The sequence below is a fragment of the Mastigoproctus giganteus genome, chromosome 7 (genome assembly GCF_048544385.1).
Source record: "Mastigoproctus giganteus isolate SK-2022 chromosome 7, ASM4854438v1, whole genome shotgun sequence".
NCBI lineage: Eukaryota > Metazoa > Arthropoda > Arachnida > Uropygi > Thelyphonidae > Mastigoproctus > Mastigoproctus giganteus.
In genome coordinates this window covers 131,665,179-131,682,177 of record NC_143581.1, presented here as the reverse complement: position 1 = coordinate 131,682,177, position 16,999 = coordinate 131,665,179, and the positions used below count along the sequence as shown (strand labels likewise).

The 16,999-nt window shown below is 36.7% G+C and overlaps 2 protein-coding genes across 5 annotated transcripts in view; one reads left to right on the top strand and one right to left on the bottom strand.

The window, feature by feature from the left end:
• The window catches only part of LOC150083206 (ras-related protein Rab-28-like), a 158,944-nt gene extending 152,499 nt beyond the window's left edge, over positions 1-6,445 (top strand). The window contains exon 6 of one of the 4 annotated variants that reach the window (XM_090377910.1): positions 5,801-6,445. In XM_090377910.1, coding sequence (XP_090234036.1) covers positions 5,801-5,980 — 180 coding nt within the window. In that variant the 3' untranslated portion in view covers positions 5,981-6,445. The remainder of the gene's footprint in view (positions 1-5,800) is intronic. The other 3 variants (XM_090377909.1, XM_090377908.1, XM_090377907.1) reach the window with 3 other exon arrangements.
• A 139-nt stretch (positions 6,446-6,584) lies between these two features.
• Positions 6,585-16,999, bottom strand: part of c12.1 (spliceosome-associated protein CWC15) — a 274,176-nt gene continuing 263,761 nt past the window's right edge. Inside the window, exon 7 of the mRNA XM_090377905.1 lies at positions 6,585-6,769. Within this exon, the coding sequence (XP_090234031.1) occupies positions 6,766-6,769 (4 nt within the window). The 3' untranslated portion in view covers positions 6,585-6,765. The remainder of the gene's footprint in view (positions 6,770-16,999) is intronic.

Here is a 16,999-nt window from a genome sequence, read left to right as displayed (position 1 = left end):
AGCAGAAGAAATACTACAAAAATTTTTAGAACTGCTTACTATATAGTAAAGATCTTATTTGTATTCTTCACTCTCGGTATTCTGCAACGAATATAATAAATCATATTACGAAAGGAATGAGGGAACAAATGATTTCCCAAATTGTTTCTTTAAATTCAAAATTAAGTGTACTCATTGATGAATTCACGAGCTTAAACAACAAATCCACATTGATAATTTATCTGAAAGTGTATATAGGTGGAGAAAATCCAGAATATGTTTCTTGATTTATGTGAGTTAGAATCATAAGATTCTGAGCACATTGAAAAAGAACCTTTGCACACTTTAAAAATCCACGTTTAGACAAAGACTATTAAAAAAAATTTAATTGCAATTGCTACTGATGGAGCCAGTGTTATTACAGGAAAACATTGTGGTGTTAGTAGCTTGGCTTCGACAAAGATATCCAAACATTTTCACTTGGCACTGCCTTAATCACAGATTAGAATTATCTTTGTCAATTGACATTAAAGATGTAAGTGGAATAAATTATTTTAAAACATTTTTGGACAAACTTTACATTTTATACAGCCAGTCTCCTAAAAATTGTTGGGGCTCTTAAAAGTGCTTGTCACAAATTATGAATGAAATTTAAGAAAATTGGACGAATTCTTATACACTAGATTTCAAGCAGTTTCAGTACAGTGGAAACCATATGGGAGTCATATCAATCTTTGCATTGCCCTTTTAAAAATCATCTGCCAATCCAAATCATATGTATATTAAGAATGTATGACATTCTTCAAGAATTGTCTATTTTATGAGTAGAACTTCAATCTTGAACAACATTGCTACCAAAAGCTGAACATCTAACAAATAAAACTATCCCAATTTTAGAAAGTTTCAAAGATCATCCTGATGAAAAAACTCAATTAGCATTAAAAGCAAATGATGATGATTTATCATTTAAAGATATACCTTTAGTTCATAATTACAAACAGTTCATCCAAATCCAAAGTATGATTGATAGAATGAAATAAGACTGTTCGAACAGTGAGATGAACAACTTCTTAAAGATACTTCTGTGTTACATCCAATAAATGTAAAAACAGAAGAAGTGAGTTATGGAGAAGCAGAAATAAAACGTATCTGTCATCACTTTAACCTAGATGAAATACAGGAAATTTGAGGAATGAGAGACTACACTGAAAATGTTTTAAGTTATGCCAGAAAATTTAAAACATGTTTTTCAAACTATTTCACTGTTGCCTTGCACAACAGCTGAGTGTGAGAGAGGCTATAGTTTAATGAATAATATTATAACAGATTTAAGGGATCATTGCTAATTTCAAATGTAGCTAGTCTCATGTTTATTAATTCCAGTGGACCACACCTATTGAACAATTCAATCCAAAAAAAATATGTTCAATCGTTGTTAATAAATCACTGTTTGGCCACTGACTCAAGATCAAGCATTTTCTCTTTTGAAAAAGAAACTGAAAATACATTACACAAGGTTTTGTGGAATATTTTTAAATAATAATAAAAATGTAACCATCCATGCAGTCAATTTTCATTATTTAATTCTTAAAAAATAAGAATTTTTTAAATTATATTAATATAGTACACTTGTTCGTTTTGTTTTGTTTTTTTTTGTTTTTTTAGGAGCATTAGCAACTAAGGCCCTATTGCTCCGAGAATATGCGGTGGTCATTCCCTGACCTTTCCGCATCGTCCGTATTTGGTGGTGACGGGCTCGAACCCCGGTCTAATCAAGAAGCGTGTGCTACGCACTTCTGCTCCTTCCCACCTGGCAATATAGTACAGATTTCGTATAATAAGTAACTTTATACCTAAATGTAAATTCATTACTATTCCCATAACAAATTTTGGCTTCCTTGTGATTTAATTTTTACTCTAAGTGATTTTTCAACATAGTATTCCGCTGGCACATCTCAGGGAATGTTGTTTATGGGAAAGATAAGTTGAGAAACAAAGGAGTAGTATATCTTCGTACTAGGAAAATGGAAACTTTTACTATTTATTTGTCGTTCAACAGCAAGTATAACAAGTATGATAGTCAATGAAATAAAAAATTTTTATTTCATTGACCACCAGAAGTTTTTTTTTATGTGGATTAAAAAATACAGAATATCATGTTGACAAATCACTTGTTTTATTTTATGCGACTGAAGCAAATTTTATTAATAAGCCTGATATGTACAGTACACTCTGCTTTTCGTAACATTCATACAGCGCTGGTTGCTTGTGAGGAAAAGATAGTGTTGGCTGTGTGTCTAGGATTAGTCCATCAACACACCCCCACACAAGAGAACACTTTACAGAACAATCTTAGGCTTGACCACCTTGCACATGCAGGCATACCACATGAGAAACGTATCACCAAAGACGAAATCGGGGAGGCCATCTAGTCCACCAAATCCAGAAAATGCCCTGGCCTTGACATGCTTGAAGCCGAAGTCATAAAGAGAATATGGGCTGCGAGACCAGAGGTCATAGTAAACCTGAATGCTTGCATCAGGGATGGAGTCTTTCCAGCCCAATGGAAAAGGGCCCTTCTCAAGATAATTATCAAAATCTCCAAAAAGCCGTCAGACCAACCTGACTCATATGCCAATTGCCCTTTTACCCATTATAGGTAAAGTACTGGAAAAGATCATGGTCAGAAGGTTCCTCACACTCTATCATCCTTAGGACCTCCACTCTGAAAAACAATACGGCTTCACAATAGGAAAACGTACCGAAGATGCTACTCGAGCCGTGATGCTAGCCAGCAACGCTGAGAGGAAATATGCCCTCGACCTCTTTGTGGATTTTAAAGGGACCTTTGACACTCTGTTGTGGGAAAGCATCCTGAAGAGATTCTCAGAGGCTGGAGTATCTGCACCAATGTAACTCCTAGATCCAGCTACCTGAATGACCACCACCTCGTGGTCAAAACACCCACCGAGGAAGCTACCAAACTTTCCACTAGGGGTTGCTGGCAAGGATCCATTCTGGGTGCTCTCTCATGGAAAGCAGTGTTCAACACTTGGCTATCAAAATACCGCTCAATATCACAAAGATAGCGTCATACTGATGATCTGGCTATGGTCCTGCATGGTGATTTAGACAACAATTAGAAGAATTAGCCAACCACAAACTTACAGTCTCTGCTGCTAAAACTCGACAGATGCTCCTCAAAGGACACCTAAACTCAACCAGGTCCCCCAGATTAAGTATCGGGACCAATGAATAAAGCCTGACCATATCTACAAATATCTTGGATGAGATATTTGTAGGATGAGAAGCTATCCTTCAGAGGACATGCCAACAACATCAAGGAGAAGATCAAAAAAATAAACTGGCAAGCTCCTGAGGGTCACCAGGAAGAACTGGGGTCTGAAGCGAATCACACCATAGTAAAATGACAGCTAGACCAAGCACACTGCACTATCCTCCTGATGGCCTCTAGGGCCTGCAGAACAGTTTCTACTCCTGCGCTGCAGGTCCTATCCAGCAAGTTACCTCTTCATCTCGAGGTGGAACCTCTCATGCAGCAGCAACAACATAGTATTGGACCTGAACAACACCATTCAAGAAGAGAAGAAAATAATTAGATGTGAACTGATCTCCATTTGGCAGAATTTCGTTCCAAACCACTTGGAAGAACCACCCATAATTACATGCCAACAGTGCAGGAGCACCCCCCCAAACAGTTCAACAAATGGTTCATAATACCAAGCTTACACAACTTCTCTACTAACCGGGCATGGAAGCCTCAACGCAAAACTCCATGCATTGGGCCTGGAGCTGCCAAAACCCTGCCTGCACCTGTGGAATGCCAGAGACACCTCTACTTATAGAAACAAAGGAAAACTTTGCAGCATTCAATGAACTCGCAGAATGTGTATTCAAACAGCAACGATGATGTCTGATGGCTCACCTGAACTAGGATCCTACCTGGACATGACCAGCTAATGTATTCCACATATATCCTAGCAGAATTCCCAAAAAGAGGAACCCACTGATAATGACTACCAAACTTGGAAGATACTCCCATATTGGGGTGGGATTACATAATATGACTCAGTCATGCTGAGTGGGAAACAGGCCTGAGCCTAGTAGGCTCCCTACCAGAGAACCACTCTCTGACCCTTAGAGGGTAGGATACCACCTAGTGGTCGGGGACCCACCACTAGGTGGACTTGCTTACCCCTTTCTGGGATGGGATTGACTCACTGTCCGTCACTACAATCTGTAATCTGTTACTCTCATCACTTAGTTTTTTAGAGAATGCCTTCTCCCATTCCCAACTTACTATCCTCTTATCCTCTCCCACCCAAACTTCTCCCACTATCACCAACTCCTTTCACTTATCAACCACCCTGGGACCCCAGTAAAGATTGGTGATAGTAGAACCTGGAATGTCTCCACGTGGCTAGGAATGGGGGTCAGGGGGACTAGACCTAGTGTCTGGTGCACCCTGGTTGCTTTATGCCTGTTGAGTCTGGCCAACAGCAGAACATGTTCTATTGTTAGCCGGAAGTAATGCCCAGTACAGAGAACTCAGCAGAGAATGGGGGGGGGGAAAACCCTGGAGCCCGCAACAATAATACTAGACATCTGAGTCTGTGTGTCTAGGATTGAAGGATTGATTGAGTAGTATTCTGGTAGGTAAATGAACAATCTGTGTGAGGTCATTAGTAAAAGCCTCAGCATCTCAAACAGCTGAGTCCATGTGACTAGAAAACTAAAACCAGCTCCAGTTGTAAATATTGAAATTGCCAGGGAAAATTACATCACTATTAGGAAAGTTGGATTGTAGAAAGTTAAGTTTCAAAGAAAGGAAGGAAGTCAAAAAGTTCCAAGTGATTAGTGGAATTAGAAGATCAAAAGAGGCAACAGATGAATTTGTCAGAGCAGATATATGCACAAGTACAACCTTTGATATGAAAGGAATTGTCCAGCAAATAATTAGGACATCTGAGATGGGCAGTGGTTGAATCACCAATAATTGGAATAAAGTAAGTCAGATTGTAAGTGGAAATGGATATCACTTCAATTGGAAACTGAGACCATGTATATTTATGAAATAAATGAAGTATATAGTAGGTCTAGATCTTCTAGTAATATCAGGAATATCCAGATAAGCTTGTTCTGTAGTTTGACAATTTGTGATGTAGAAAAAGTGAGGAGGATATGTTGTTTAAAGTAATAAAATTTAGACTATGTATATAAAGTGCTTAGCATCATAATACACAGCCATTTCTGTATAAACAGAAAATTTTTAAGGTGGCATCGTTTTAGGTTATATCTCATATTGTGAATACCTTCACAACGAGTTGCCATGATGCCCTAAATGCGCCTTAGTAATAAAATTTTTGAATATATGGCATACACACAGCAAGAATATACTCAGCTCCTTGACATAACACCATAACATAGCCTCGACGAGGTCAACGCCCCCCCCCCCCCAACACATAAGTTCTTGCACTTCCTCCAGTCTAGCTAGCAGAGTAGAGGTAGTGAGATTATACACTTGCTGGTCTGGATGCCTCCAAGAAAGTTGCCAATAGGTGTGGGCCATCTAGCAACCAGCCTGCAAACACCATTTTAAAGCTGTACCCTAGAAATGTAAGGAATATTGAATTTCATCTTGAGGCCCATCACAAACTTGAAAGACATCAATCATATTGCATGACTGGGAGTACCATACAAAAGTAAATAATAAAAAAAATTATAATTATATATGAAAATATGGACAATTCAATATGTTGATATAACGAAAATTCAATTGTTAATAATATTTCTCTTATAGGTCATACTGTGTTTTCAGAAAATAGCTGGAGAACTTTTAGGTATTAGATTCACAAGATCTGAACAAGAGACAGTGCAGCCAGTTGTGAGAGCAGAAATAATACAGCATTCTCCACCTGACGCTGAAGAAAATATTGTGGCAAACAGATCTGTTAAAACAAGTGTATGTGTGTTGCAATGAAGAAAATAATGGCCTCAACAGTTCATTTGCTGAAAAAAAAATTACCATAGTTATATTATAAAAAGCATTTTTACTGGTGACAAAGTTAAGTACTGGTTAAGCACTTCCATTTTGTTTGCATTCACAGTAAAAACTTGAAATAATATAAGGCCTTTAGTTTATTCTTGCTCTCATGAGATTTTATCAACAAAAGTTGGACCCTCACAGATAATTTAGATTTCAATTTATGTGCAAACAAGAAGTGTTTATATATTTAATTTTTGGAGTGTGTGTGTGTGATAAATTATTTACACTGGTCAATAAAAAATTTTTTTCCTATCAAAGAAATGACAATTTTCTGAACCAGTTTTGCATGCTAAATTCAAGTATGTTCTCAGTTTTATCTAGTTCATGTAGTTTTCATAATATGATTGCTGATAATATCATTACAAGTTAATTAAAATGATTTAATTACCGAACACTTGAGTGGTTACAATTACATTCTTATAACTTTTACAGTTTAAACCTTATATACTTTATGCATATAGTTAAATATTTGTTCACTCTAGAAATCTTGGCAATGATTTTCCATTGGATCAATGTTTTGATGGAATTCCTGCCCCCCCCCCCAAATCTTTGCCAAGAATCCAGTTATATTCACGCTACAAAAGTAACAATCACTTCCATGGTGTTTTGGCTCCTGCCATATCATGCGAACAGCATCAACTTTTTCCTTTTGCTCAGCCAATCACATAATCCATTCAAACAAGCAGTGCAAATAACATGGTGCTCCCATTTTAATGCAGTCACCTAGAAGACATTCAAAATGTAATTGGAAAATTTTCCAAATGTGATTTAGTTAGGAAAGGGCCACACAAAAAACAGAATTTTTTGGTGTGATTTTTAGACTTTTAAGTCATGATGATTAATGTATTTGTAATTCACTGGATCTTATCCAAGAAATTGTAATAGGATAATTAAATTATGAAGTTACAAGGATAAAGATATATTCAAACATTTACATAAATATGATTGTATAAACTAAACAACAACAACAATAAAAAATAAATAATTATATTCACATAGGTTGGCTGAATAAGTATATGACTAGTATAATTTATAAACAGTGTTTTTGTAATTGATCTTGTTACAAAAACTAGACATGGTAAAGAAAAAAAAACACATATTTGAAATCAGCATCCAAAGAACTTATACTCCACACACACACGTATACACTGTGCTGCCACTTTATTAGGTACACTTATCTAGTAGTGTGTTGAGCGTCCTTTAGCCTTCAAAACAGCCTGAATTCGTCTAGGCATGGATTGAACAAGATGCTGAAAACGTTGTGCAGGAATGGAGTACCATGCACACACATGAGTGTGTCACGCAGTTCCTTGAGATTCAACAGAGGTGTAGGCCTGCAGTAAACAGACCTTTCCAGATCATCCCAAATATGTTCAATAGGATTGGGATCCAAGGAACTGAGCGGGCCACTGCAGCAAAGAAAAGTCATTGTCATGTTCCTGGAACCATTCCATAGTAATTCGGGCTTTGTGCACCTGCGCATTATCCTGCTGGAAGTAACCATCTGACAGGATAAACTGTCAACATGAATGGATGCACTTGGTCAGCTACGATGTGGCATTCAGACGTGAATCTTTGGGTATCAATGGACCCAACGTGTGCCAAGAAAACTTTCCTCACACCGTAACACTGCCCCCACCACCTTGCACAGTAATTGTCAGACATAATGGGTCCATGGATTCATGTTGTTGTCGTAAAATCCTGAACTTTCCATCAACATGATGCACAAGGAACTTCGATTCGTCAGAGCGAGCAACTGTTTTCCAATCCTCGATAGTCCAGTGCTGGTGTTGCTGTGCCCACAGGAGACGTGCTGTCTTGTTCTTCATTGATAACAAAGGTATGCGATGTGACCGTCAGCTGTTGTAGCCCATTTGCGACAAAGTGTGACTAGTGGTCCGTTGCGACATTTTGTTCTGCGCACCAAGGTTGTATTCTGACGTGATGTGCGACATTGTGGCCTGTCTGTTTGCTTGCACAATTCTAGCCATCCTCCTCTGACCTCTCTCATCAACAAGTGATTTTCTTCCACAGGAGTGCTGTTGAGAGAATGTTTTCTGTTCGTTGCACCATTCTCGATACACCTTTTAAACTGTGGTGCGTGAAAAGTTCAGGAGAACTGCCGTTTCAGAGATGATTTGTTCAGGACGTCTTGCACCTACTACCATGCCACGTTCGAAGTCCGTTAGATCACTCCCTTTTCCCATTCTTGCTATGGTTTGTACGCTTAAATGATGCTAGAAAGGTTGTTCTGCTGCATTTATATCCACAACTGTAATCATGTGGTTTGTCCCACGACTTGCAACATCGTGGGATAAACCATTTGTGTGCACAGCAGAGGTGTACCTAATAAAGTGGCATCACAGTGTAGATATATATATATTTGAAAAATATAAGAGATTTAACAATTTTAAATTCCGTGTTTTTAAAAATAGTTATGAATTGTTTATACCATTGTTGTACATAAGGAACTTTAAAATATTTTTGTGCAATGTTTTTATTATTAAGTGAAACCGATTCTAATTTTTGTTTCGCCTGTCGTTGAATATTCTCTATTGTACCTAATGCATATCCCCTGTTTAAAAATCTTGCAGAGAGTTCCTTAATGGTATAAACAATTCATAACTACTTTTAAAAACATGGAATTTAAAATTGTTGCGCTACCCATAAGTAAACTCCACACAGTATTGAAGATGAGGAAGAAAACTACAGTTGTTAATATGGAACATACCAAACATAGTCTATAACATTGCGTGGGGAATGTAACTCTTTTTATATTGGTTCTACCCAAAATTATCTTTCAAAGCAACTAGAACACCAAGCATCTGTAAGGGCAAAAAGAATAGGTGCATCTGAACTTTCCTCCATGCCATCCACGAGACTCGTTTCTTTTTAATGAGGCTAAAGTAATTAATATACAATATGAATATATAAAACTCCTAATAGCCAAAAAACTTGAAATGAAGTTAAGCCCTAACGCTATAAATGTACGTAGACCATACACGATTTTGGACTCATGGACTTTTTTTTTTTTTTACGCGCATGTGTAAATAACGTTATTTACATTGGTTAATAAAAATAATCTTGTTGTGGTACACTAAACTGAATTTTATTATTAGTATAAAAGAGAATGGGGATTTTTAAGTGTCACTTTACTTCTTGTGAGTAAGGACCATCCCGAAATAACTTTGTCCCTCATTAAGAAGTTTAGTCTAAAATATTTTAGTAAATTTGACAACTGTCTTCAATTTCCTGTCTGTTATTGCTGGGCAGTTTTAGTTTGTGGTGGGTTGATGTACATCAACTTCGCTTTGCTCTTCCTTTTGGCAGTGAGTAGATTATGGAAATCGAATACAGGATTATATTTAAGAAACCCATATATATCAACAATTTTAAATCATAACATTGTGTCATAAATTTAGTTTCATAAATGTATTAATTTGAGATAGTGTCAGGCCAAAGAATTTCCTATGAAAAGGTATGAATTAAATCTAATATTTTTCAAATAGTATTAAAGTAGGAAGGATTGAGCTATATTGCTCTCATATATTTTTTTTTTCAATGAAAAATATTGTTGACTTGTGTTATATAATTACATATACTACTTTCCTCAGGAAATGAAATTTATAATGTTTAATGAGGAAAATACAGCATTTAAAGGTTGTTTGTGGTTCCAAATAACATAATGCTAAATTCAGCAGGGTAAAATTGAGATTGGTCCCCCTCCAAAAATGTTTTTCCCGATTTCATATAAAATGACACTAGTCTAAAATGGAGATTTCATTTTGTGTGTGTATGTATGTTTCACGAGCCACTTATTTTAAAATAATGTACTAACATAAGCAATTTAATTGCTTATACAAAGGGTACTAGGAAAGTTTTGCAATACAGCTTTGTTTATTTAATTTTTTCAAAGTAATTTCCTCTACATTCAATACACCTCTCCATCCTCCGAAACCAATCTTTAAACCAGTTCTGCCAAGTTTCACCAGGGAGTAAAGCACACTCGTTGTCCCAAGTCCGTAGAAGGTCCTCATCACTGGAAAACCGCCTCCCTTTTAGCTTCATTTTCACATGCGGGAACAGTGCAAAGTCGCAGGGAGCAAGGTCTGAACTGTAGGGAGGGTGCTCGAGAAGTTTCAGTCCTGTCGTGGTCAAATATTCGGTGCAGGCTTTGGCGCGGTGAGCTGCAGCATTATCGTGATGGAGGTACCAGGTGTCCATTCTTGACTTTGGCCGCAGGTTCTTCATAGATCCAATGACTTTAGGCAGGCATTGTTCAGTATACCACTTAGCTGTGACTGTCTTCTGCGTGTCCAAAACAACACGTTCCACAATTCCACTCGATTTGAAAAATACAGCTATCATTTTCTTCTTACAGATCGGGATTTTCTGACAATTACGGGTGTGTCGTCATCATCAAAGACCCAAATTTTGTTTTGAGCCTTGGTCGGCAGATCGTAATAGTACAGCCAAGTCTCGTCACCTGTCACGATGTTGTTCACATACCGAGATTGTCCCTTATCAAACTTTTTTAACATCTCCTGGCACCAAGTCACACGTCGTGTGATCTGCTCTTCAGTCAGTTGATGCGGCACCCAGAGAGAACAAAGTTTCTTCACGTGCAAATGATCTTGCAGAATCGAACGAATTACTGGTGCATTTAGGCCCAAAGTATCCTCTATCTGTTGGTAGGTCACTCGCCTGTTTTCGTCAAGCATTTTCCTCACAGCAGTAACGTTTTCCTCCGTAATTGACATTCGTGGCCTTCTCGGCCTCTCAGAATCCTCCAGAGTGAAATTTCCCCTTTGGAATTCTCTATACCACCTGAATATCGTTGTACGATGTGGACAATCATCATCTAGTGCAAGAGTCATTTCTTCTAAGCACTGGTCTATGGTTAAACCAAGCACGAAATTATACCGCAAAACTGTCCTTATCTCATTTCGTGACCACGATGCCATCGCAAGCACTTTACACTCTCACTACTAATGAATAACTGAGCTCATCGACTTGGTGCGGCGGCTACTATGCACGTATGAACATGTCTCAACATGCAGCAACAAGCAGCTTCCTGTGATTCATTGTTGCGTCATATTGCAAAACTTTCCTAGTACCCTTTGTATTAGTTTGAAATAGGTGATGGAACATGTTTATATTTTGATATTGAGTTACATAAGAGACATTGTGGTTTCAAGTATGTGTTGAGTAATACAAATTAGTACAGTAGTATTTATAATTTTTTTTATGAAAAACTAATGACCTTCCAAATTCAGTGCAAACTTATCTTTTTGCAGACTACCTATCAGTATCATGTCACTCTCAAGATATGTCATAATATGTCTTCTATATATGACAAATCATGATGATTGGAATCACTGCACTGGCTATCATCTAGAACAAGACAGTAACCATATATTTCTGTAAAAAATGAAATCCACATCCTTCAGTTATATTCACAGGACCATATCATTCTGTTCTCTTGTACTATGTGCTTTAGTGGATTAATACTAGCTGAAAAACTTCTTAGCAATCCAAACCAACACTAGAGGAATATCTGCCAAAAACTAGGATGCTGATTGGGCTATATCTGGACTATGGATTTTCAGTCTATGACTCTGGCAGGAAGAGTGCACTAGCATGGCTTGAACCTATCCAGCACAATGCTTTCAGAATCGCATTAGGAGCCTTTACAACTTCCCCAGCTCAAAGCTTATATGTAGACGCTCACGAGCAGAGCTGTGCCGAAGCTGTTAAAAAAAAAAAAAAAAAAAAAATTAAATAATTGCCAACATTGCCATGATTAACAGTAGGGCACAATTTTTCATTCTTGCCTCAGGTGCTAAAATGGCTCGGCAAGGACCTGCTCACAAGCAACCATTACATCTCAGAAGCAAAATTTTATTAGTAAACTATGCATCCAAAGTTTGGAACCTACCAATTCACCCTGTTTGGCCTCTAGCCTCAGTGGACTACATGATATAAAAATAAGCCACTTTTCAAGAAATCTGCAGGCATTATATCATACCACGAGATCACTTCATATTGGAATCTACAAAAATCTATCAAGATGTGCTCCTCCCTAACTCATCATGGGCTAATGGTTAAATGTGCTAATTATTTCAGTCAGTGGGGTAGGCATTCTCTTGCAAGCTTATATATAAGACAACTTCATGCTATTCACACCCAAGTTATACTGAATATAATTCGATATACATTGATGGGTCAAAATCAGACAAAACAGTAGGCGCTGTGGCGGTCTTACCTGCTTTCACTGTTTCTGCTTCTCTATCAACAGAGTTCAGCAATTTCTCTCAGAACTTTTGCCCGTCTACCTTTTTATTTCTTAAGCACCTAGATTTTCAAACCAGCACACAGCATATCATCTATACCAATTCTTTAAGCTCTGTCAGCTCAATGCACAATTACCATCCCCCTACTGAAACAAATTGGATCTAAACTGATCCAGATACAAGAGCTACAAGACAAACAACAGAGTGCTATTCTGCTCGATCCCAGCTCATTGTGGAATAATTGGTAATTTAATATCAATATTTGTAAAAGAATAAGAGAAGTTTACTCCAATATGATACATAGAACACTTTCATATGATACTCTCCAGAAATTAAAAATTAAGTAAAAAATTGATTTAATGAAAAAGATTGCAAAAGATTTTCCTTCCTGAAGCTGACAATGCTTTTCGACCGTATGTCATGATCACAGGAATGAAAATTACTGAATAAGGGTGAGCATGGAACTTAAATAGGGATTTGTCTTTGCTCATACACATAACGAATGGGAGATTAAATGTGGCTGGCGAGCATTAACAGAATTCTCGCGTAATTTAACTTCGACAGTTTCTGCAATTAATAGTCTCGTATAATTACGTAGGACACCGAGTATTTTGGCCTCGTTAAAGGCTAATTCCAACGTTGCAGAATGAGTAGCACAAATTGAGGCTGCGTGTTGATTAACACAAAAATTCAGAGGAAACTGCATAGAACCCTGATAAGACAAGTCACAATCCACACAAGAAATGTTGTATACTAGAGGAAAGGGACTGAGTGGGGATTGTGACTCGTCTTATCAGGGTTCTCCATGGTTTCCTCTGAATTTTCGTGTTAATCAACATGCGGCCTCAGTTCGTGCTTCTCATTCAGCAGTGTCAGAATTAGCCTTGCATATCGTTAATGAAAAACATATTTTTATTTAACGAGGCCAAAATACTTAGTGTCCAACGTAATTATACAAGACTTAATTGCAGAAACCGTCAAAATTAAATTGCATGAGAATTCTGTTAATGTTCGCCAGCCATATCTAATCTCCGACTCGTGGTCCTTTACACGAATGTGCAAAGACAAATAATCCCTATTTAAGTTCCATGCTCACCCCTATTTGGTAATTATCATTCCTGTGATCGCGACATATGGTCGAAAAGCACTGTCAGCTTCGGGAAGAAAAATCGTTTTGCAATTTTTTTCTTTAACGTTTTACTTAATTTTTAATTGCATTAAATTGATTTTTAATTATTGTTCTTAATGTAAGATTTTCAATTTTTTAATTGTTTTCATTTTAATTTCTGGAGAGTATCATACGGAAGTATTGTACGTATCATATTGGGGTAAACTTCTCTTATTCTTTTACAAATAATTGGCAATGAAAACCAGGCAACACAACCAATAAATTTAATATGAAGATCCATGTTTCAAGACTAAAATAACAATTATATGAAAAGCCTACTCACAATGTAAAAATATGTGTAAGAACATAGCAACAATGAACTTGTGGAAATTAAGACCCAGCCACCCATTGGACACTCATATAACTCATCTTCACCTTCTCAGAAGTGAAGGCCCTCCAAGCACTCACTGCCTTAATGTTCTCACAGTAAAACATATTTTACTTGACTACTCCTATTATCAGCAGGAAAGGCCAGAAACTGTACTATACGACAGTTTACAGGAGATCCTATAGCAATGAACCTCATATTGGGAAATGGGGCAAATCTAGATGAATTCTCCTTTCTAAAGATGATAAAGATTTTCTCTCACCTCTAAAAACCTACAAACTTGAAATTATGACTTTAAAGGTGCAACATGGCCACTGTAGCCCTTGTGCCAAAATGTTCAAATCAACAACAATAATTAACAAAGAAAATAGAATGGGATATAATTGGGAATCACTCTTATTGCTACCATCCATAGCAATCAAAAATACCCATTTTTCAGAACCGTCTCTACCTCTTTTGCTGTAAGTACATTTTTCACCAAACACTGCTTTTTATCTGAAGAACGTACATGTATGATCAGTAACAAATCAGAGAAAGAATTTTTTTAAATGAAAACTCCAAACCTAAAAGGTATTGGAACCTATAGTACTACTGCGTGTATAGCTTTTAGTTGGGAACACTGGAGGTACTTGTTGACAGACTTGAATTTCTGTAGATTGTAATTTTCAGGAAATACATGTGAAGGAATGTAGCTTGTAGAATGCCTTTTCTATAAATTAGTTCTATTGAAGTTGGACAGAAAATGGATGCTGATTAATTGTGGCAAGTGTTTGGAATGATTTGGAAGAGAGTGGGGAAACTATAAATGTCAACTCAGAAGAACAGTGCCCTGGAAGTATTTATAGAAAAGGCATGCTGCAGAAACTAATGTCTACAAGACAAAGTAGAGAGACCTTGTGATAGATGAGTAATTGATTAACCTGATTGCCTTATTTTGAATGGAGTCCAAAAACTTAGTGGTTTTGGGGGCATCACCCCAGATGTAGGAACAGTATTTCATTGTAAGGCAGATTTCAGATTTGTATACGTTTAGGAGAAGAATAATGTTGAGCACTAAAAGAAAACAGATTTTTGGATGCATAGGAAGTAATTTTTGTATTATGCTTATGCCAAAAGATATGAGAAGTTGGATAACTCGCAGTAGAGATACGTGACCTTGTTCAAACACAGTGCCATTGAAGGTGGGCAAAGGTTATTGCTCTGACAGGCCGCTTGGCAAGCGTAGCTCCTCCCAACTCATCATGTCACCTGCCCACCAAATGACATGTATCCTGAAAGAACAGACTCGACTGCACTTGCTTCATAAGCTGGTCACGTAACATTTATGCCGCCATGCTGGTGCTTTTCCTTAGATCTCAGCAGCAAGCAATCAAGAAAATATGGGTACGCTTTTCTACACATTAGACTGCACCTTGACACAGGTTTACGTTAGAGTATTCGGAAACACGGGATACCCTTTTCAAAAGATTCTAAGGATGTGAATGAATTGCAAAGAGACTGAATTCCGTCTTGGCGCTGGTTTAAAATCAAGAAACGAGTTTCTTCCCTCAGTGCTGGTTTAAAACTGAAAAACAGTTTTCCATTTTTTTTTTTTAAACCATCGCCGAACTTCATTTCTCGATTTTAAACCAGCACCAAGGCAGAATTCGCTACGTGCATTCATTCACATCTTTAGAACCTTTAGAAAAGGGTACCCCATGTGCTGAAAAATTTTTTAACTGGCTCTTAAAAGAAAGCTGGTTTTAATTGCAGCCACTGCCCGTAGGCAGTGCCACCTGTCTCCATGATCCTTTGTGAGGATGATGCCATGCAACATGATCGATCATGTGACTCATCTTTCCAGGACTCCTGTGGTTTTCACTGCCGGGGGGGAACAAATTTTTTTTTCTCTTAAAAGACATTAGTAGTTGCTGTCTTTTCATTTTTTACTTTATGGTTGTGAATGAATTAGTTCACTCACAATTTTGTAACCCCTCTATCACGTGGGCAGTTAAATAAAACTGTAGTGTCCAAGTTGAAAATGCACAAATACAAAATTTTAATGTTGAACAAACAGTTACATTGTAAGAAAAGTTGCAGAAAACCTAGTATGGAACCAGTACAAGCCCTTAGGAAATGGTATTTCCAAAGGGGGACGAGTAAAAAAAAAAAAAGGTACATGAGTTTACCGAAATGAGTGTTACTTCTTAGTTGAACAGAAGATGTGTGAAAGTGGGATAAACCCTAATAAAATAAATCTACAGTGGGACCTCTATACAACAAAATCGATTGTTTGCCTGCAAAATTTCGTTAAACAGAAATACTGTCGAAAAATAATTCGACATTCAGAAATACAGTAAAATAAATTAGAAATAAGTGTGAAGAAATAAATTTTCTAACATTTCAAAGCAATTTATTAATACATAACATATTAAGATATGATTTTTTTTCATACCCTACATGATGCGCACAATATTGAGATTATGAAAAACATTTGGTTATTATTATTAGCCATATGGTGCAAGGAAGCCTGAGGCTTATGTTGCACCAGCCAAAAAAATTCAAAATTACCCCGAGAGAGAAAGCCAGAAGTAGAAAGGAATTGCCAACGAGAAGAATGATATCTAGTTCAGGACCCTGGGTGTGGCAAGCCCACACTCACCTAGGGTTGAACATTGGATTTTAGTGTACATCGATAATTAAAAAAAATCCACATTTGTTGTAATTAGGTTACAGATCTAGAATTCAAAAACTAGGAAAATATAAAAATTATATTTATTATATTTAATAATAAATATAAATTTTAAAAAACATTTTAAAATTTATATTTATTATTAAATATTACGATACATATTTATAGTTACTGCCAATCATTTTCAGTAAGTTTGGATTACAAAGTAATTATAAAATATTTTACAATCCATTTTTAAATTATATGCATGTATAAGTAACCAATAAAATACTATTCACAGTATCTGTTTCCATATTATTTCTAATGTTGCCCCATTGAATGATAATTAATGAAATTACATGCTCTACTTTCCATTGTGAGCAAAAATAAAAAATGTATATTGAGCAATTTTTAAAAGTTCAGAACTCTTGCATTGATTAAAATATTCAGCCCGCATTTATGGGCTAATAAGTTTTCCCAATTACATATCACCTTTCTTTTTTTCAGAAACAAA